The sequence below is a fragment of the Podarcis cretensis genome (genome assembly GCF_951804945.1).
Source record: "Podarcis cretensis genome assembly, chromosome: 2".
NCBI lineage: Eukaryota > Metazoa > Chordata > Lepidosauria > Squamata > Lacertidae > Podarcis > Podarcis cretensis.
In genome coordinates, this window is record NC_137171.1 from 93,227,414 (window position 1) to 93,249,929 (window position 22,516).

Sequence of the window (22,516 nt, forward strand, 5' to 3'; positions counted from 1 at the left end):
TATATGGAACTGGCGGAGATGACTGGCAGAATTCGAGACCTGGGAGAAGAACTGGTGGAGGAGGACTGGAAGAAATTTAAGGATTATCTACAAAAATATTGTAAATTGTATGAATGTTAAGAAAGATGTAAGATTAGTAATAATATGGCTTCAACAAATTAGTTATAAAGAATACAAATTTAAGTGTAATTGGAAGAAAAGATAAATTTTGGTTAAATAGTATTTTATAATTAAATCTCTAAAAGAGTGATTTTAAATTCCAAAATTTGAGATTTAATCTTGGGAAATTATATTATATGAATGGAATCATCTTAATAATTTGCCAGCAAAATTTATGAGTTTAGAATGCAGGAACAAGAGGTGTGAGGAAGTCCTAGGATGAGAATGAAATGTGAATATTGGAAAATATTATGTTATTATGTATGCTTTTTATTGTTTTAAATTTTTTTTAATAAATATTATTAAAAAAATAAAATAAAAGGACTCACTGACCTTCAGAAGTTTGAGATCTTAAAACCCTTTGTCTTCCTAAGATGCCAAAATTCCATCTGGGCCTGATAGCATATATTATTCATTGCAGTAAGAAACAAAAAAAGTTGCAGAAAATGATGGGGGAAACGGCACTACTTAAAAGTCAATCACCATAATAAATGTGACTGAACAATCAGCCGCTCCTGAATGCTTCCAGATGGGGGGGTGATCCCTTGCCAACGAGCCACTCAGATCCCATTTTTTTCTGTGTGCAGTTGGCATAAGAACATAAGAAGAGACTCTTGGATCAGGCCAGTGACCCTTCTAGTCCAGCTTCCTTTTCCCACAGTGGCCAATCAGATGCCTGCAGGAAGCCTGAAGCAGGTACCTGAACACAATAGCACTCTCGCCTCCTGCAGTTTCCGGCAACTGGTATTCAGAAGCATATTGCTTCCAACTTTGGAGGGGGAAATATAGCCTTGTCCTCCATGAATCTGTCTAATCCTCTTTTAAAGCCATCCAAGTTGGTAGCCATTTCTATCTCCTGTGGGAGTGAGTTGTACAGTTTAGCTCTTTGCTGTGTGAAGAAGAACTTCCTTTTGTCTGTCCCAAACCCTCCAGCATTCAGCTTCATTGTGCAGATTCAATCTTACGCTTTTCAAAAAGTATCTACAGGAAGCGCTTAAGAGAAAACACAACCAACTTATATTCCCATGTTTCACAATGAGGTCAGTGGAGGTTTGTGCCTTTTTCAGGGGCTGGACAGCACCCATCTCCATTTGTTCGTTTGTTTTTGAAAAAATAATCATAATACAGAGGTCTTTCACCAGTCTGAAATTTAGCTGTATTATTAATAATCATTTATTAGTTGTTCACTATAAGAGAGTCTCTGAGTGAAAAATTAAGACCTGAAGCCAAAGCATAAAATAAAGAACTGCATACAGTAGACCATTAAAGGTAAAGGTACCCCTGACCATTAGGTCTAGTTGCAGACGACTCTGGGGTTGCAGCGCTTATCTCATTCTATAGGCCGAGGGAGCTGGCGTTTGCCCACAGACAGCTTCCGGGTCATGTGGCCAGCATGACTAAGCTGCTTCTGGCGAACCAGAGCAGCACACGGAAACACCATTTACCTTCCCGCCGGAGCGGAACCTATTTATCTACTTGCACTTGACGTGCTTTCAAACTGCTAGGTTAGCAGGAGCTGGGACCGAGCAACGGGAGCTCACCCCATCGCGGGGATTCGAACTGCCGACCTTCTGATCAGCAAGCCCTAGGCTCTGTGGTTTAGACCACAGTACCACCCGCGTCCCACAACAGACCATTACAGTGAACCATAAAAGCAGACCCAGACAAACAGCAAAACTTTAGCAGCAGAAACCAGTTGGAGCGGAATATACTGAAATGCTGATAAAGAGGTCTTGTGCTGCAGAGTAAGCTGAAACTCTGATAAAGAGGTCTTGGGCAAGACCTTTGTATTAAAAATAAATTAAAAAACTCCTGGTGCATGTACAGTGTTTACAGTCTCCAAGGTAATCTCCCACATAGGTTGAGAACAGCTCTTCTGAGCTGGATTATTGATGTTCTAATGTGCCTTCTGCATACAGCAATTGGTGGAAATAGCTACTTTCACTCTCTCGAGTTGTTAACGCATTTTTTGTTTGCAGACTGGTTAAAGAATAAAGTTTATTTGATAAGGTATTTGATTCCCCTAACGAAATACAATGGTTCTAAGTAATTTTAGTTTTGTGTATACACTGCTATTTTGGATTGCGGGCAGGCTGGTGGCTGCAGGGTTGAGCCTTCTTTTGATGAAAGACATCATAAATTTTAATATTTAAAAAAATGGTCATATTGTTTGGGACACTGGAGACAAAATAGCAAGGTTGTGCTCAGGTGAGGAGCAAATGGAAGTAGAAGTGGACTTCCGGGTTGGCGCCATCGCCGAATGGCGGACTCCCTCCAAGCTCCGGAGGGAGCCTGCTCGGCAGGGGCTGGGTCCTACCGCACCGGCGACGCGGGGACCCTCAAAAACCATGGGCGCTGAAACCCATGGACATGGTAACTCGGCTGGCACCTTTTGCGCCCCCCGACCCGCGAAGGAGCCTTTTTAAAGGCTGCGGAGCGGGTGACAGGGGGGGGGGTGCTTTGAGTCCTTCGCTTCCCCTGCCGAGCGAAGCCGCATGCCATTCGACGGAGAGCACTGACTTCTTCTATTGAAAATCTGGACTTAAAAGAATAACCCGTGAGTAATCGGAACCTGGACTAAAAAGGGGGATAAATTTTTTTTAAAAAAATTCGGAGCGAGCGGGGGAGGCGCAAAAAGGAAGTCAGCCCCCCCCCCCCGTTGTAGAAGAGTTAAAGCAAAGGATTTGACAACTAAGATCGAGTGCAACCCTATTTTGACAAAGTTATTAACTTCGCGAGGGAAAATCATAAGACTGAGCTGGAGGAGAAAGGTGGAATTGAATTAAAAAGCAACCCCCCCCCCCCCGGAACCCTGGGAGCGATTTGTGAGAGCGCCGGGAGAAGAGAAATAGAGGTTTTGACAGCTGTCAAAGAGCTGTCAAAGCGGAAGAATAAAATAGAGATCTTTGTTACGAGGACTTTGCCAGTTACATTTGTTATAAATTGGATACAAATTGTTACAAACAAGGAATATCAAGTTATTTTGACTGGTGGACGTGATCTGGAAGGGAATTTAGTTATTGCAATCCACCAAGAGGAGCCGAGGGACATTACAAGTATTGTTGGCGTGGAATTTGACCAGAACTTTTTATCTCCTGGGAAACTGCAGAAATGGAACACTATTTTGTCTACAGAGGTCTACGCACTAAAGGAGACAATAGATTTATCTATTGAAGAATGAAAAGGACTTGACGTAATGTTTTGTTCTTGAATAACAAGCCTCTGCAGAGGAATTAGAAGCTTTTGGAATTGGAACATTTGTGCAGGAGAGCAGGGAAAAAGAAAAAAAAAAGGAGGAGTGAGATCAACAAGAACAACAAAAATAATAAGAACTGGACAAAGTTGGAAGTGGGAACATTTGGGACATCCAGATTTGACAGGTTTAAAGGAATAAAATTGGAGCTTTCACCCCTAGATATAAAAATCTGGATGGAAGAAATGGGCCTTTTTTGAGATAGACTCCTTCCAAGATTGGACATTCGAAACTAAAGATGACTGGGAAAGGACTATGGTTTAGAGAGATGTGGGAACTCCAGGAAGATATCAGACGTCGAGGAACATTGGGAACGCAACCGGGAAAGGGGGGAGGGAAATTTGGAATCCAAAGGGTGTAAAATTATTTTTTAATTTTTCTTCTATTGTAATCTGTATTGCATATTAAAGGGGGGAACTCGCGGAAGGGAACAGGTCGATTTTAGGGGATGGGAAAATATTTTTAAAATTGAGTCAATGATAATGAGTTTAAATTTGGGATAAGAACTTGTTGAAATTTTTTTTTGTTTATTTGTAAGAATTGGAATACAGGAGGGGGAGGGGAGGGAAAAGTCCTGAAAAGATGTTATTGGGGAAAAGATTTTATGGAAAATCTTAATAAATATCATTTAAAAAAAAAAAAAGCAAATGGAAGTAGAAGTGTGGCAATAGAGAACAATCACAGAAACGTTACCACGTACAACAAACCACCCACCAGAAAAAAAGTAGAGGAAGCACTAACAAACTTCCACACCAGTGGCAACTACAGATGCATAATAGATTATTATTATTTGGATTTTCCTCAGTAAGAGGAAATCCAGATTATATGGGCAATAAAAAGAAGAAATAAGAAAAAGATGGGCTAGCATTTAATTAAGACCAATGGGGCAAAAAAACTTGTGTGCATGAGCAGCACTGATTCTGCAATAAACTTCCTGCTGGGGGGGGCACATCTTTGTGGAAATTGAATTTTGGGGAGAAAATGATTTTGGGTGGGCAGGCAAGGGTTCTGAAAGGCAAATTTATCTGCAAGGAGAGAAAAGGCTTTGAAGCATAAGTAATGGTAATTAGATGCTGCTGCTCCATAAGAATATACAAAGATCTCTGCTAGATCAGGCCTGGCTCAGGATTCTGTTTCCAGCAGCAAGCCACGAACCTCTCTGGAGGCTTGCAAGAAGGGCACAAGGGCAACAGCGTACACTGCATCTGAACACTGCATTCCTTTTAGATGCAATAGCTGGTAAGAGCAGCTTCCATAGGGCTGAGCTTTGAGCATGTGGATCCCAAGGAAAAGATTGGATGGGAGTGGATTGTACCTCTTAGGTTTCACTAGTTCGTGTAAACATTGTATGATGCCGATTTGCTGCCTCTAACAACGGCAATGAACACCAGACCACTGCTTCTCAGTCTTTTGGCTAAGACCAGAGCACTAGCAACAACCAACATTGTTATGTGGGTCCAATGCTCTATGCCAGCTTGGGATTCTAGCACAGCATCACGTGTTGTCATCTCAGTATGTGGTAGGACTAGCATGCAAAGGAAGTTGGTGTGTGTAGGTTCCATGTGGTAGGACTAGCATGCAAAGGAAGTTGGTGTGTGTAGGTTCCATATGACATAGAAATCATGCATTGAGGAGCTGCATTTAAAAACTGGTACCCGATACTAACCTGCCGAAGGAACAACAGAAGAGCAGTTTTCCCCACTCTCTATTCTGCATACGTTAGAATACAGGAACTCTGCGGTCATTGCCTCACCAGCTTCAGTATGCTGATCTGAATGTGTGCAAATTAAGAGACCAAGGATGTAGCTTTAAAAACATACACCAAAGCTCTTACACAACCATTAGCATGCACGGTTATCACTTGTTTTTTTTAAAAAAAAATATTGTGAATTTTAAAATGTCTGTGTTGCCATTCAGTCTAAATAGACTCTCAAGAGGACTTGAAACAAATAAAAATGTATAAAATTTATAGGCAAAGGAAAATGCATACTGTACAAGTTTTGCCAGCTTTCTTTATAAGCTCACCAGGGTTTAACATTCAAAACCATTTATACTTTATATTGAATTAAATGTAAAAAAAAACAACCACCAAAACTCAATTGTTCCTGTTTACTTCATTCAAAATGATACAATTACTCCATATCCCTGCTTAAAAATCTGAACAACAGCTCGCAGTCATCATATATGTTGCATTTCCAAAACAGACATGGCTTTGTGACACTTCTTTTTTGTTCTTGGGTACTTGTTGTATGGGAAAGCTAGCATGTATGGAGCAGGGAAAATATTTCATTTGAATCTGTTTGAGAGATGATCTGGCATTTATCACATGAGATTGGGGAGGGGGGTGTTAGTGGATTTGCCTAGTATGGGCTATATCCCACATCTCATTCAAGTAAAAAAAAATTATCTGAGCCAAAGTTAACACAGTTTTTTCTTGGCTTCTTTCATATGGCAGTCAGAACTGGGCCCAATTCTGTGGCAAAAACAGACTCTTCACCTAAGGACAGCTAAAACGTGATCATGACAAAATTCCTCTAATTCATTCCACCTGATGAATGACTATGGCTAAAAGTGTTGTTATGCCAGCCCTGCAAAACCTTTCCAGTACTGCTATCCTTATACCAGCCTAATTGGTAATCCAGATTACCAGCCTAATCTGGATGTTCCTACCTAGTCCCCTGATATTGGTTATGTTTAGGGAAATACAGCTGAGGGGGAGGGGGGAGGCTGCTGCAAAGTTGATTGTAGCAGCAGTGCTAGGCAGACAGGGTGAAAGGGGAAAGAAAAGGACTTGGGGTGGGGGATTCGGCTTGCAAAGACAGCTTAAAGAGAAACTGTCAAGCCACCCTCTTCCAGTGCCCCTGCTGCAATGAACTATACAGCCCCTCCCCTTATTTCCCTAAAACAAATAAACAAACCCTGAGCAAGGCTATAGCTAGGGGGGGTGAGGTGGGCCCCCGCCAGAGGCGCAGGCAAGGGGGGGGGCACAAAATCAGCTGCTGAGACCCTCTGCAGCCCAGGCAGAGTGGTGAAGAGGGCATGCTGGGCGGCGCCAGCTCTGGGCTGCCCCCCTCGCCCCTCCTGGTAGCTGGCCTGGTGGAGCAGCCCTGAGTGCCTCATCCTGTTTGGCCATCTGGCTCTGCCTCTCCCAAACCTTGCTCAGGGTCGGGGCTGGGAAGGTCCACCAGCCTCAGCCACTGACACTGCCTGGCCCACCTCACTGCCTGCGCCCCTGCCTCTCCAGACACCAAGCCTTCTCCGGAGTCGCGTCACTTCTCTCTCCTTTTGCACACCCTCCCTCAAGGGTGCCAACTTGAATAAAATATATGGGGGGGGGGCAGGTAAGCACCACCCTGTATAATTGACCACAAGATGGAGTGCATGCACACTATTTGAATGTGAATGTCCATTAACTGGGGGGAGGGGAAACTCCTCAAATATTTTAGGGTGTGTGTGTGTGAAGGAACCTTGGCCCAAGGAGTTGGCTCCCATGCCCTTCTCCCTATTAAAGTGGGGTGCTCCGCGCATAAGTAGGGAGACCCCTATATACCATCATTTAGGTCAGCCTTCCCCATCTTAGTGTCCCTCCTTCAATCAGAATTCATTAAAAGGTGAAGTGTGTGAGGAATTGAATGGGTGCGGGGGGGGAGGCTTGGAGGAGAGGCAGAAAGAAGAGCTAATTTGTCCGTGGCTAGGGGGCGCAATATGGACGGTTCTGACAGGGGCGCAAGATCACCTAGCTACAGCTCTGACCCTGAAACAACTTAGTGCCGCCTGAGCCCCACAGTTGTTAAACAGAATGCAGCTGTAGGAGTTATTGGCTACCACCATCCTTCCTCATCTGATCTATTTGCTTCGATTTCTAGCCAAAATACCCTTCCCACATTTGCACCACACAACAGGTCCCAGCAAAAGTCAGTATGGTTCAATTTGCTCCCTTCTGTAAACTCCCTCCCAACCCAACCAGCGCTTAATTGCCTTCACACTCCATTGGCCAGTATGCAGGCATATACCGTATTTTTCCGTCTATAAGATGCCCCCATGTCTAAGACTCCCCCTATTTTTGGGACCCAGATTTAAGAAAATAGGGGGAGATGTATCCATGTATAAGACACCCCCTAATTTTTGACATTATTTTTTTTGGGGGGGGGGGGACCTAGTCTTATACATGGAAAAATACGGTACTTATTACACTTTTGCCAGAGCAAAAGTTAACATTCCCCTCCCCTTTTCTTTTGCTCCAGATCAGGTTAACCTTTAAGCTGCACAGTGAGTCACTCTAGACTTTTCCTATTACTCTGCTGATAATCTGCTTTATTTTGGCTACAGAAAGTTAGAGATGCAACAGAGGCAAATTGTATGCATGCTTCTCTGCCCCACCCCTGCCTGGAAAAGCAACTGCAGGTGTCCAGGCATGCGGGGAGTTTCTAGAGGCATATGAGATGCCTAAATAGGGTTAAGTTGAATTACCATTGATCAGAAATAGGGTTCCACTTGCATGCCTAGCTCTTCTCTGCCATTCTCCCCAGTTTGCATTTCCATACTCTTTGCATTTAAATTTTCCTGGACCAGAATTCCCCAATCTGGTGCACTCCAAATATCCCTGGAGTCTGATGCCCAGTGCTTTTTTCTAGAAAAAGAGGTGCCAGTACTGCGTACCCTTGAACACCCCCCTGAAAAAAAAGCACTGCTGACACATTTCAGCCCCTGGCAGTATGGCCAATGGATAGGGATAGCATGAGCTGCAACCAAGCAACATCTGAAGAGCAATGGGCTGCGTGAAGCTATCCTAGGCATCCCCAAAAAACTTTTCTTTTTTTTTCTTTTTGCCAAAAATGTACAACTTGGAAGCAGAAAAAGGAAATTATGTAAGATGATTATTTATGATTATCTATGATTATCTTTTTAAAATCACAAGTATGTCTAGAACACCTAACATGATTATATTTGGTCCTCTGCTGGGTCACTATGGGCTATTTTGGAACACACGCACATAGTTTTGATCACAAAGTACTAGATAATCCCTACTGTGTGCTACGGGGCAAAAAACATCCACATTATTCTCTAAAGGAGATATTGATGCAGTCATGTTTTATTTTCAGCCTCATTATCTATGCTTTCAAAGCACCGAGACCTAAATTTTTGGCAGAATGCTCTCTAAGGAAATCTGATTTTAGCAGGCAGTCATCTGCGGAGGGAGCATAATATTCACAGGATAAACCCCTTGGTGCATTTGCACGGATAGAAAACTTTGGGGGGCGGGGGGGGGGGGGGTTAAGATGATTCTGGTACGAACCTGGCGACAACGTCTCATTAGGGAGCTTATCTACTTCCAAGATAAAGTCATCCTTGAAGAACAGGTAGCCCACTATCGAGAACAGGTAAACCAAGATAAGAGCAAGAACAGCAGTCAGGATGATGGAGCGTCCATTGCGAGTGACACTTTTAATGACATTCAACAAAGTTTCTTCTCTGTACACCAAGTCAAAAAGCTGGAAAAAGGGCAGTTCAGAATGTTAAATAAGTTTACTTTTAACTACAGATAGCACCACGATACCTAGTAACCTATATGAACAGTGCAATATTTTGACGTATATGCTTTTCATGGTAATTAATTTTTGGAGGCCTCAGTTTAGAATCACTTTCTAAAACAACTCTAACAAAATTAAAAACAAACAAACAAAACAGCAACATTATTAAACCAAGAACATGGAAAGCCATAGTAAAGGGGTGTATTGAGGGCCAGAGTTTTTCTTTCAAAATCCCCTCAAAAGTTATAAACATAGCTGGTTTTCTTGTTCCAGAACCTTGCTGAACTTAGCTGGTTTCTAGCTCATAAATTACAAGATATGCCAAGTCACAAATAGTGTCATAGTGATCACATCACTGCACCCTTCGAGTTTTTCTCCACTGCCTGTCTGCTCCGTATGCATACCATTGGGCTGCAATATAATCAAAGACTGAAATTGGACATGGAAATTCCCATATGAGTAGTTAATGTATCAGTGAAAAGCCACAATGCAGCCTGATGGAAAATTTGCTGCATCTTTGACTGCAGTAACACCAGAAGACAGTGAGCCTGAGTCAAAGGAAGTTAGTCACCCTGAAGTTCATTGACAGAACTATACGTTACCTTGTAAACAGCATGTCCCCAAATCTCAATTTGCTCAGGTAACAGAACTCAGAGGTGGATGGATCATAATTAAGGGTCACTTCAAAAGTTTCTCAACAATATCCCCCACTTTTAAGTGAGGAGAGATTTGAGGTGAAAGAGGCCTGTTTCAATCAGGCTCACTCTCCCACTCCCCAGGTTTTGTGGCAGTGGCAATATCCCTACGTAACTAGCTGCCTACTCTTCCCCACCCACCTGGGAATGATGGTTTGTTATCACATGACATCATTCCAAAGGGAATTAGTTTTGTTTTTTAATTTTAAGAAAAGGTGTCTGTGTTATTTAAACCCAGCAATGCTACTTGTAATGATGAAACGGCGTAATTCACAGGAGCAGGTGGTGGTGGTAAAATGTCTTCTTCCTGTCACCAGAAGAGCTACTGCAAGCATTCTATTTCGATCCCTTTGTCATTCCCTCCTGAAAATTGCCGAAAATACCTGCCATATTTGCACCCCACAACTGGGGTGGCAAAAATGGTTGGGGGGGGTTCAGGCCTTTGGCACATCTGCAGTAGAGATGAACAGGATGTGAGAAGAAAACTAGATGGGTCATTGGCCTGATTCAGTAGGCTCTTTTTACATTCTTAATAGGTGTTCTCAGTGTTCTGTAGTGATGTCATTTGAAGTTTGCAATATAAATTGGCCAACTCATAACTTTAGGCTGCTTTATGAATTGAGCAGCAATTCGCCCATAAATTCTACTCTGGCTTAGAATAAAAATGAGGTTCCGTGCATGCAGATCAAGGACATAAAAGCAAGCTGCTTTGTAGCCACATGTAAAAGATTTATTTCACAATGAACTGCCTTTGCTTATGTAAACACTTGTTAACTGCTGTGAAGTACATCACCAGATCACATGCTGAATATCTTTGCTGTTTTGGTAACTGTCAATGATTTCTTGAAAATATTGTATGTCTAACCTAAAACCTTCTCTTGTCCCTTTGCGTATTTGTTTGGAAAGTGGAGGGGCAGTTGAATTTCCGAGCTGCTTTCTGCCATGGCTGGTGCTGGGAATCATCTGAAAGTCAGCTTAAACCCATTTAGGGTCACTAATATCTACAGTCATCAAGTACAGTAAAAAATATAAATTGTTGGGATTAAACGCTTACCAGCAAGCTGTAGAAAAATTCATGAACGAAAAGCCCCATTGCACAAATAAGAAGATATAGTAGATGATAAAGGAACTCCACATCCAAGATCATGGCTTTGTATCCTCGAGTGAAGGTTCCACAGTTACCAACAAAACTCATCAGAAATATTATTTTGTTACAAACCTGTGGAGCATAGGAACAGAAGATGAATGTCTGGAGAACATTCGTTCTTAAGCATATTTTAGAAAACCTATTAACACAACACACCAGTTCCAGCATTCTTTTAAATTGGGGTAGCTAACCGGTGACTCTCCAGACCTTACGGAACCACAGTTCCCATCATCCACAGTGAGTGGCTAGGGATGATCGGGAGCAACATCTGGAGGGCTGTAAGTTAGCCACAATTGGTTGAAACCCGGGGGGGGGGTGTTGTTAATGATTTACGATTAATGATTAATGATTTATGACAGAACAATGAATTTTTAACATACAAGCATGTAGAGAATATTTCATGGTGCAGGGCAAGAACATTTCAGAGAGACTTCTATCTGATACTTACATTGAAAGCCCCCAGAAGAAATAATGTTGGCTGCAAGCCTACAGAAAATATTAGCCGCAGTATTGTGGAAGCTATTAAGGCTCTAATGCCGTGGGGTTTAGGTAAGGCAACAACTATGGCAAATGATATCAGCATGGCTGTCCAAAGTAAGCCTGACAAGTGGGGCTCCAACGTACCTGAGGAGAGGAAGACACCCAAAGACAGTTAATTGTTTATTCGGTTTAAAATTTATCCTGCTTGCTCCACAAAGCCCCCTGGGCTGCTAAGAACAATATCTCAAACAATATCAGTTTGAAATATGCCAACAAACAGCATCTATAACTTACAGACTGGCATAGCCAACAGAGCAAGGCATAAAAAAACCTAAGCAGTAGATTATAGTAAACATGCACCAGCCTTCCCCACAGCCCCCAGACAAACCATCTAGGGAGGGGGGAATTTAACTGCCCTGGTCTGGCAGCATCCCTACCCACCTGACACAAAATTTTCAAAACTACCCTAGGAAATGCCATATTCTGATATACACATTAAGTATTGCTTATTAACCTTTTTGTCTAGACCTTACTGTTTTCAGACTGATAAGTGATTGAGTACTGCAGACTCCTAAGTAAATTATACTTAAAAGTCTGTTGTGGTTAGTCACTGATCAGTCTGAAATGGCCCTGGCGCAAACAGCGCACTTTTGTTGCTCCTGTTCCCGTTTCAGAAAACATCCGACATGAACTCCAATGCGCTAGCCAACATCAGTCAAAATACTCTTTTCATTTTAAATAAATATCTTGAAAACCTAGCTAGGAATGTGTCCTATGGGGATCCAATAGAAATCACCTGACATTAGAGATACACAGTCTTGCCATCATTTTAAGGGAATTGGAGTTATACTGAAAGTGGGGCATGAACTCACCCTACTTCTCTCCCCGCCTTGTAAACAGGCTTTTGTATAGTTTCACAAACGTTACACCTTGAAGGGAAAGTGCTTAAAATAATAATATGAAGCAATTATTGCAATACCAAAGTTCTCATTGCAAGGGTCCCTCGTTGCCAGTTTGTGAGCACTCAACACTTTCTCCTTCCATGGCCAAAATTGGTGAAGTCCCACTTCCACATGTGAGAACTAGCTTACTTGTCAATGGCCCATAAGTCAAATGGTGGTGAAAATTGTGTGTGTGTGTTTAAAGACCTGGTTTTGGTTTCTTTCTACCATTTCTGCTCATTATCTTTTCAAGTCTCAGTAATGGGAACCTTGTGCTGAATGGCCTCATATAAATATACCAATTAATAAATTAATACAAAATAATAGATAGAAACCTGCATTAAAATGTGAAAGCTGTCATATTAATAAAACCCCAACTGAACTTGGAGCTCAACTCCAGTTGAAATGGATTATAAATCACGCCAACATTGATGCAAAAGCATGTTCTTACTTCTCTTTCCCAATAAGCCACATAGAAATGTGACTTAACTGCAACATGCATTGTGAAGCACCCTTATTTTAGGTTTACAAAGTAGCTGCAGTGGAGCAAAGCTGGTAGGATGCAGCTCTAACATCACAGGCTATATTAATGAACCTAACATCCATTCCATAGCCATTGGCTGAAGTATTTATGGAGTGCACTCAGAACATAACTTTCCGTGATATTCTGCTCTCTTGCGGCAGATATACACTGCAGATACAGATTGGTTCCATACTAGTTTAATGGTCATGACGTCCTCCAAAAACTCCTGGGGACTCTAGTTTTGTGAGACTGCTGAAAATTCTGAATCTGGGATCTGTTTTATACAGCTATCATCCTCAGGGTTCCCTGAGGCAAGGAACTGCTGAAACCATTTTTAAGTAGGGAAATTTGCAGCTTCCAGTCTAACTTGAAGTGTACCATCTGGACTAGCATGCATGCTCTTTGCTCAAAAACATCAAAATGAATGTTAAAATTTGCATTTTGAGATTAAACACCTTTAGAACTGTGCATTTTGAGAGCCAACACTTCTCCCAGATCCTAATCTGACACACTGCTTGAGATGTAAAGGTGAAGGTAAAGGACCCCTGACAGTTAAGTCCAGCAGCGAATGACTCTGAGGTTGCAGCGCTCATCTCGCTTTACTGGCCGAGGGAACCAGTGTTTGTTCGCAGGCAGTTTTTCTGGGTCATGTGGCCAGCATGACTAAGCCGCTTCTGGAAACCAGAGCAGCGCACGGAAATGCCGTTTACCTTCCCACCAGAGCAGTACCTATTTATCTACTTGCACTTTGACGTGCTTTTGAACTGCTAGGTTGGCAGGAGTTGGCATCAAGCAATGGGAGCTCACCCCATTGCAGGGATTCGAACCGCCGACCTTCCAATCAGCAAGCCCTAGGTTCAGTGGTTTAGACCACAGCACCACCCCTATATCCCTTGAGATCTAGAGTGTGCTTAATAATACAACTGATAAAAATTCACCAATACTAAGATGCTTAAGTTAGCCGCCGCCACCCACCTGCATTGTGCTTTGATTTTTGTAAAAAACTACATTTTATAACTTTGAAATACTAGTACCTCCTTTGACTCCTTTAAAAGGATAGAAAAATGCTACCAAAAGATTCATAAGGACTGCAAGGTTAAAGGAAATACTGCTCCAGAAGGACATGTTGCGCGAGCACCAATACAGTATATGCTGAGCTGCAAAAAATAAAAAATAAAAATGTTTACAAGGGATTCAAAGTACAAGATTGCCCCTAACAATGAATAAATCAACAGAGATCATTGTATTGCCAACTTTTCCTAGAATCACACACTGTGAACTGTAGTAATCTTTATTATTTGATTTAAAGTTTGTGCTTTAATTGTTGTTTGTAGAGTCCATAAGTTCAGGGCATTTGCTTCCTAGAGAACCTTTTTTTCAGATCAAAGGCCATACTGAACAGAAACCAACTTTTTATATAAACACTTGGTTTACAAGCACCAGGAGAGCAAAAGTTGATTGTGCGTTAAAAAACACAAAAAGGTCAGAATGTGCTGACTGCATGCCATGGCACTCTGCACTGTGTGAACTTTTGAGACCGACACACCCTCATTTTCATTTCCAGTCTTTATTCTCTGCAGTGGAAATGGTGGCTTCAGAGCTAAACCAGATAATTGCATTATGCATTTAATGCGTGACTGGTTTCTCTTTACTAAATGGTAGCTGTGGGACCAGATTGGGACCACAACGTTCAGGATGGAGGACAAGAGAAGATTTGACCCTTTAGTCCTGTTAATGGTCCTGCTCAGGATCACCCAGCCACAGATGCTATTCTGCGGCTGTGTAGGGACAGTGGTGCAATCCGAACTGTGGCAGGGGAATAATATCCCTTGGCTTCCATGCTGCTCTAGATCAACCTTCCCCACTCAAGCTATTTAGTAAACAAACATCAGGTATATCTTATAGGTTTAATGTCACATCAAGTTTGGTCCCCGATCATTACACTGCCAAACTTCAAAACGATGCAGTGGAATGTGAGCTTTAGAAAATGTCATAACCTCAAACTGAGAAAGCAACCAAGATATAAGCGGACCATTGTGCCAAGCAGATGCAGCTGTCTCAGTGGTTTCGACTTCATGCCTACCTAAGGCCAGTATTGCTGAATGTAATGTTTGGTTCTTATTTACAAGTTCTTCTCCTTTCGCAACTATATCAGCTGAAATGATGTAGCCGCAAAAACAATAGTCACAGATGTGAGCTTTTGTAGTTTGAACATGGGCATGAGCATAGGCATGGTGCAGGAGAACGGTGATAAGCATCTCCTGTGATTATATACATATGTAATTTTAAAGCGAATTTGATCAGAGGAGCAGCACTGTGAGACAGCTGGAGTTGCTATTAGCCCTGCAGGCAATATGTACTATATTCTCTCCCCAAACTCCACTCTGAGCTGATAGTAGCTTTGTACATTAAGAGGTCTGCCTCCAGGAAATAGTGCAGAAAAGGGTGCAGCACACTTTCTCAGAGAGCTACTTCCCCAAATTAGCATCCCAATGCAGCTGCTTGAAGTAAAAACCAAAGCAAAACCCCACAGGAGATTGTGAACACAGATCTCCTGTGTCATGTCTAGTTTAGTCCTTATGTAACATATCTGACAAGGATCCTAGGGCAAATTGCCCCTAAGATTAATGGCTGGCCATTCCCTTCCCAATGATATCCATCTGCATAATCTTCTGGCTGCTTCAAAGCATTTGTTTTCACAATAGTAATCAGGAAATGTAATGCTGGAAACACACAACAATATGCACAGCTAATGATTAAACCAAGTCTTTCTGAAAATATTTAAGATACTGAAAGCAAAATTACATGGAGAATAATTTTGTGTGAGGATAAAATTCCCCAGAGGCTGAAATTGCTTCTCTGACACAGAGAAGAACTTTGCAGTCTCTCAGATCAAGAATTAGTATCTTGAAAAATCGCCTTTGGCAGCAATCCAGTTTACCTCTGAGTTTCTTTTGCCAGTTCATTTCATTGAAGAGGTCTTCTGATCTCAGGAAAAAGTCATTTATCTTACTGCCTTGCTCATCCCTCTCGGTAGTATAGTACACCCGTAGTTTAGATTCCTTCGTGAGGAACTCACATATACTGGGCACAGGGAAAACTATTTGCTCCATGGTGCGATCTGATCTAACAATCTATAGAAGAGAGGATTTAAGTATTACTTCGTATGGCTGCCCCTTAAAACGAGCATGTATCATCCCCCACGATGCAAACTCTTCCTTTATCAGAACCTCACTTATGCAGTAGACCTGCTACTCTCCTCACAAAAATACTTCATGATTTCCAAACTGGGAGGGGTGACTAACACCCCAGAGGACAGGTTCACACTTCAAAACGACCTTGACAGATTAGAGAACTGGGCCAAAACAAACAAGATGAATTTTAACAGGGAGAAATGTAAAGTATTGCACTTGGGCAAAAAAAATGAGAGGCACAAATACAAGATGGGTGACACCTGGCTTGAGAGCAGTACATGTGAAAAGGATCTAGGAGTCTTGGTTGACCACAAACTTGACATGAGCCAACAGTGTGATGCGGCAGCTAAAAAAGCCAATGCAATTCTGGGCTGCATCAATAGGAGTATGGCATCTAGATCAAGGGAAGTAATAGTGCCACTGTATTCTGCTCTGGTCAGACCTCACCTGGAGTACTGTGTCCAGTTCTGGGCACCACAGTTCAAGAAGGACACTGACAAACTAGAACGTGTCCAGAGGAGGGTCAAAGGCCTGGAAATGATGCCTTATGAGGAATGGCTAAGGGAGCTGGGCAGGTTTAGCCTGGAGAAGAGGAGGTTAAGGGGTGATATGATAGCCATGTTCAAATATATAAAAGGATGTCACATAGAGGAGGGAGAAAGGTTGTTTTCTGCTGCTCCAGAGAAGCGGACACGGAGCAATGGTTCCAAACAACAAGAAAGAAGATTCCACCTAAACATTAGGAAGAACTTCCTGACAGTAAGAGCTGTTTGACAGTGGAATTTGCTGCCAGGGAGTGTGGTGGAGTCTCCTTCTTTGGAGGTCTTTAAACAGAGGCTTGACAACCATATGTCAGGAGTGCTCTGATGGTGTTTCCTGCTTGGCAGGGGGTTGGACTCGATGGCCCTTGTGGTCTCTTCCAACTCTATGATTCTATGATTCCATTAGTGTAACACCATTTACTGTAGGTCTCTCCCTTTTGTTTCAGTAACATTTCAAGTCCAAAAAGCTGGGTATATACATATATCATTATGGTTGATGGCCAGCTATTCCTTTTGTTAGGCAAATTTAACAGTCCAGGGTGGTTAAATTATGTTTCTATTAAAAAAACGAGTTAATGGTTATTTGGTGTCCTGAAAGCTAAGGACCTTTCTCTCTCTGTTTTTGAATGATACTCTCATCAGAGCTTAGAAGAATGAAAACATCCATAAGAGATGGGATAAAAAAACAGGTTTTCATTTGGAATTTCTAAAAACAGAAGAACAGATACGAGAAGATGAAACACTGTGCCATGTCTCTCATTAGCAGTGCTTTTTTAAAAAATGAGGTGCCTATACTCACATGGATACCAGGACAAAATGACTGCAATGACAGTGGGGGCAGGGGTGGGGGAAGGTGACAGATCTCTGTCCTGGTGAGTACAATCACAAAGAAGGACTGCTCATTGGGATCTGAGATAGGGCAACAGTTCTGCTGGGATACAGTTGGTTCTGGTATTCAGTATTTGCAAATATAGCAAATGTCTTCAACATTCACCCCTCAGTGAACAGTGTACACCCAGAACAAATCAAGCCAACAGTCCTTCCCCTGCTTAAGTGGGGGATATGTCAAAGTATGAAATTTTGTCCGTATATCTCTACTACAATTACACAGAGCTATGTAGCTAAGATCCATGTGGCTAATCTGTCTTGTCTAAAGCTTGCCACAAGCACCATTTTTTAAATTTAAAAAATGTTTGATTTAGAAAAGAATTGGCAAACTCAATTAAATTCAAAAGAGGATGGAATATAAGCCAGTTTAGAACATATTGGATAGCATTGCATTTGCTATAATATTCCATAGGTGCAAGTTGTTTTTGGTGTAGTACATCTGCATTGTTTGCACAGGACACTTCTGCTGGTGTTCCCGCCTAATTTTAAAACAATTTCTTGGTTTATCTTTCCTTGGACTGGCACAGCAAATATTACCCAGAATTTCCTGTAGCCTTTACCTCAATCTGAGCTGTGTGCTTAGCATAGAATTCCAAAGCTTCATCTCCATCAATTTGACCTCCAGGCTTCAACATGTTCTGCAACTCTTTGTTATGACGAGCGAGCTAAAATAAATGAATAGTACATTTGGTGATAGCGGCCTGCATCTCAATGAAAATGTACTTGCATTTTCTTTGTACTCTTCCAAGTGCTGGCTGGTCAGCGTAACTGAACATAATTTTTTTCCCCTGAAGTGGCCTAAAGCTGTTTTGAACCTGTGCTCCGTAAGTTACAGATGTAGCATTTCAGTGGTAAACCAGAAATTTAGGACAAACAGCACCAATGGGAGGCACCAGTCTGTGAAACTTTATGCAACATTTCTGCCAGTGGAATGAATCTATGCTGACCTCATTACTCTCCTGCTCATTTGTGTACGAAAACATGATCAGCATGCAGAATCATAACATCTGGGCTGTCCCAACAGAGATCAGATTTCCTGAATCTGTGCACTTGAGCCCAAATGATAGGTTGCACATGGCCATGCCTATATTTGGGTATAGGGCCCTGCTACTCGTAGAATGTGCCACAAAATTCTCCTTGCATAAATGCAATTGTACCTGATGGGCTAATATGTAAATATTATGCCCCACATTTCTAGGAGATGCAGCAAGATCTTCACCATTCTCTCCATCCTCAAACTCAACTTCACCTTGCAGATAAGCCTTCTTAATCACTTCAACCTGGGGAGAAAAGATAAATACAACACTCAAAACGGTGGTGTTGGTGGTGGTGTGAGAGACAGAAATACCAAGGCCAAAGCCAAAACATACTGCCAGTGGACGAATCCTCTAAAGGAATTTCACATTTATTGCTCCCTCCCTTCCTCCTGAAGTAGAGGTCTCCGTTTCAAGTTATAAAAAGGTTGGTTTTTCCGTTTTGTTTTGTCTTTAAAGCAGCTGGTATTTGCTGTCAAATTGAGTCTACATTACAAATCACTTGACTCAGTGGAATAGGAGCCAAAATAAAGACTGAAACTTTATCCCCAGCTCACCCCTTTGTTGCTGGATAATAAAGACATTGCATCACACACCCGTCTCGGACTACTGCCATAACCAAGGCACAATGTGGCGAGTTTATAGACTTTCAGCCCTGCACTTTGGAATTCCAGGCTTGACGTTTTGCTGTTTATTAATGCTGGATGGAACAAAACGCTTAGAAACTGTTAAATGGCTTTTGTCTCAACTCGTCAAATTGATATCTAGTTGTGATAGATTATTTGAATCCAAACACTGTCACCCCTCATCAACACAGGATGTTTTCATATGGATGTTGATGGATCAATGCACTTCACGCTTGCAAGGTTTTCATTTCTTTTTTACAGCGTTGCCAACTACCCATTTGTGATATCTCAATGAGTCACTTGCAAATTGAGCAGCCATACTACTATACAGCTGATTAGCAGTTACATCAAAATAAATTTGAGGGTGCAGAGAGGACCGTCATGGAACCTCAGATGTTTTCCCTCCCTCTGCTATCTGATCTTCAAAGAAGCAGGCAGAGTGGACCACCATAGCTTTCCAGGCTGCCAAGAGCTACTGAGCTCTTAGCCCCAAGTTGCGCAGGAGATAATTTCACAGGAATTTGTCAGAAGAGAATTGTACAACAATGCTTCTCAAATCCTTATAGGCTCTGATGCTGCACAAACAGTGCTTTCTGGATGCACCCTTTTACTTTTTAATCTCACTTGGAAAAATTAATTTCCCCATCCTCAACTGACCCATGTGCTTATGAACTCCCCCAACATCTTTGCAGTCCACTTCAAGAGTTCAGCGAGTGGAAGTAATTACTTTACTTAGATCCTGAACTTAGTATGAACTTAGCCACCCAACCAGCAGCAAGATTATTGCACACTGCCAAATTCGCCTTTGCCACCACAACCCCTGAAAATCTGGAGGCATATCCTTGGAAACGTACCAATTCTTTGGGTCTCATATTATACAGGATCCTTTCTGCGTTCTCACTGTCGTGCCTACTTTCCATTATTGCCAAGAGTAACTTAGAGGCATTGTTCTGGTAAAAGTCAAAGAAAGATATCTGATGAATAGTTCAATGTGTTATAAAAAACTGAAAGAAGTAAAAAAGACAACCCACAGATCTATGTGACTATTTCCAGCTGCATAAACCTGTCAAAGCAATGAAGATGAGCAAATGTGAAAGACCGCAAGGTATCATAAAGTTGAAATCTAACACGATTTCTACTAAGAAGCAATGATGTCATTTAGATACATAAATACAATGAAAGTGGGTTTCAGGCAACACACAAAAGATAGCTGCATCTTTTCTCCTTTTAAACTGTGAAGTCAAGTGTCTATCAGTTTGGAGGCAGAACAGGACCACTATAAACAATTAGGTGATGGGGTTTTTTGTGTTTTGTTTTGTTTTTTGCATTTGGGGCACTCCCTAAATATGCGGAAGTATAGATATTTATACATTAAAAGATTTTTAAAAACAAAACAAAACAAAAACAACCTATCTGTTAACCTGTGAGCTGACAGAATACTGATGGCAGCTGAGCTTGAAAGGGGAAAAATATAAAGAACCGCAAATTGGTTGAAATCAGGTGAGACTGTGTATACATTACCACCTTAGGACACAGTGAGGTAGCTTTCTCCCTACTGCATTTCAAGTCACAATTGAATTTTGCTGTACACATCAGTATGCTTTGGTATATATCCATGCCACCCACTGCCTGTCTGCTTCAGTGGGCACAGGTGTTTTCCATGGTGTAAGTTGCCTGCTTGGTTTCCTGATATGGTTTCAAATCAGACTGAAGCTGGATTTCTTTTGGGGGCGGGGAGAGAATACATCAAACCACAGTATTTCACAAGAAACTACAGGATCACTCTACACCTCCTGTAATATTGGGTATGCACAGCACACTGCAACACTATGTACTAGACACAGATGGTAGTTGACCCATCTCCAATATAGTGTGAGGGGACTCAATGGGACTTTTTCCTTTCCTATCATCTTGCTTCTCCCAACTGCAATTAGCACTGGAAGTCCCCCCTATGTTAAGTTCTGTATATAAAAATTATGTTAAATTCACAATGCAGAAGTCGATGCTGGAAGCAAGATCAGCAACTATGTCCAGCAATTGTTCACTAACGCAGAGTAGAGGCTCCACTGATTTAATTGCAACTCAAAGTTGAGCCTAACCAATGGATCAGGATCAGCACTGGATGGCTTGCCCAAAGTACCTATTGATCGATAGATGACTGGCTCCTTTGTCCTGTTCCTTCAACATCTATATTCTGCCTTAAATTGCAGGACAGCTGTGCATAAGACCACCTGATGGTTTCTGTCACAGGACTGGTTATGTATACAGCTCTGATCACATGTCCTAAACCCCTTAACAGGCTGAAATAATTTTGCAAGTTACAGTATCATAGCTAAGTAATTGTACTTAGTTCTCTTTGAAACTCAGGTTTTGAATGTATGAAATACATTCCATATATTAAATTAAGAACAGGCAAGCAGCTTGAAATAAAATATTATGAAGTCTTTATTTTAAAATGATTTTTTAAAGAAAAAAATCCCATGTGATAGCAAACTGCCCAGGGCACTCAAGGAGCCTGCTAGAATTATCAAGATCTGGATAGAAGCTTTTGCTTCTTCGTTGTGATACTACCGTCCATCTTCAGAGTTGAATATCCACTTGCCTTCAGTTCTAATACTAGATCCATCCGCTTCTTTCCCAGAGGGTTGATATCATTGAGAATTAATGCTGTAATTATATCTATACCATTGGACTCATGAGTTGCGATGCAGTTCTGCACAGGGGAGAAAGAAACGTAAAAAGAAGAAACCTTTTTTAAGTGGCTAACCAGAAAACATAACCTTTCTTCCCAAAGGCCTGTTAAGTCTCTCTCTGCCCACCACTCCCATGAAGAATTCCATAGGGAAGAATTCAACTAAATTATTACACTAATGCAAATGAATTTCTTCCCTTTCCACTCCATGTGTGTATCCCATGTTGTCCCAAAACCTCCTCAAGAAAGTTGGAGAAAACCCCAGAATAGATTGAGGCGGGGAGAGGGGAACAGGGGCAGGAGGAGGGGAAAGTGTCCCATTGCGCAAAGAGAAATCAAAATGCTCACAGAGCATTCTACTTAATGCTACTTTCATTGCAGCCCATAGTAAGCTAAACTACTGGGCTTCCCTTTTGTTAAAGGTAAAGTTAAAGGTAAAGGTAAAGGACCCCTGACATTTAAGTCCAGTCGTGAACGACTCTGGGATTGCAGCGCTCATCTCGCTCTATAGGCCAAGAGAGCCGGCGTTTGTCCGCAGACAGCTTCTGGGTCATGTGGCCAGCATGACTAAGCCACTTCTGGTGAACCAGAGCAGCGCACGGAAACACTGTATACCTTCCCGCCGGAGCTGTGCCTATTTATCTACTTGCACTTGACGTGCTTTCGAACAGCTAGGTGGGCAGGAGCTGGGACCGAACAACAGGAGCTCACCCTGTCGTGGGGATTCGAACCACCAACCTTCTGATCGGCAAGGCCTAGGCTCTGTGGTTTAGACCACAGCGCCACCCGCGTCCCTTCTGTTACCTTACTA

General features: G+C 42.0%; 1 protein-coding gene across 8 annotated transcripts in view; it reads right to left on the minus strand.

Moving 5' to 3' along the window:
* Positions 1 to 22,516, minus strand: part of ITPR1 (inositol 1,4,5-trisphosphate receptor type 1) — a 224,352-nt gene that overhangs the window by 34,179 nt on the left and 167,657 nt on the right. For all 8 annotated transcript variants that reach the window (XM_079957524.1, XM_079957519.1, XM_079957521.1 and 5 more), the window contains 10 exons: positions 21,616 to 21,726; positions 19,868 to 19,963; positions 18,511 to 18,633; positions 17,914 to 18,018; positions 15,671 to 15,863; positions 13,764 to 13,886; positions 11,234 to 11,409; positions 10,693 to 10,857; positions 8,709 to 8,904; positions 5,079 to 5,183 (listed from right to left, as the gene is read on the minus strand). In XM_079957524.1, the coding sequence (XP_079813650.1) occupies positions 5,079 to 5,183; positions 8,709 to 8,904; positions 10,693 to 10,857; positions 11,234 to 11,409; positions 13,764 to 13,886; positions 15,671 to 15,863; positions 17,914 to 18,018; positions 18,511 to 18,633; positions 19,868 to 19,963; positions 21,616 to 21,726 (1,393 nt within the window). The remainder of the gene's footprint in view (positions 1 to 5,078; positions 5,184 to 8,708; positions 8,905 to 10,692; positions 10,858 to 11,233; positions 11,410 to 13,763; positions 13,887 to 15,670; positions 15,864 to 17,913; positions 18,019 to 18,510; positions 18,634 to 19,867; positions 19,964 to 21,615; positions 21,727 to 22,516) is intronic.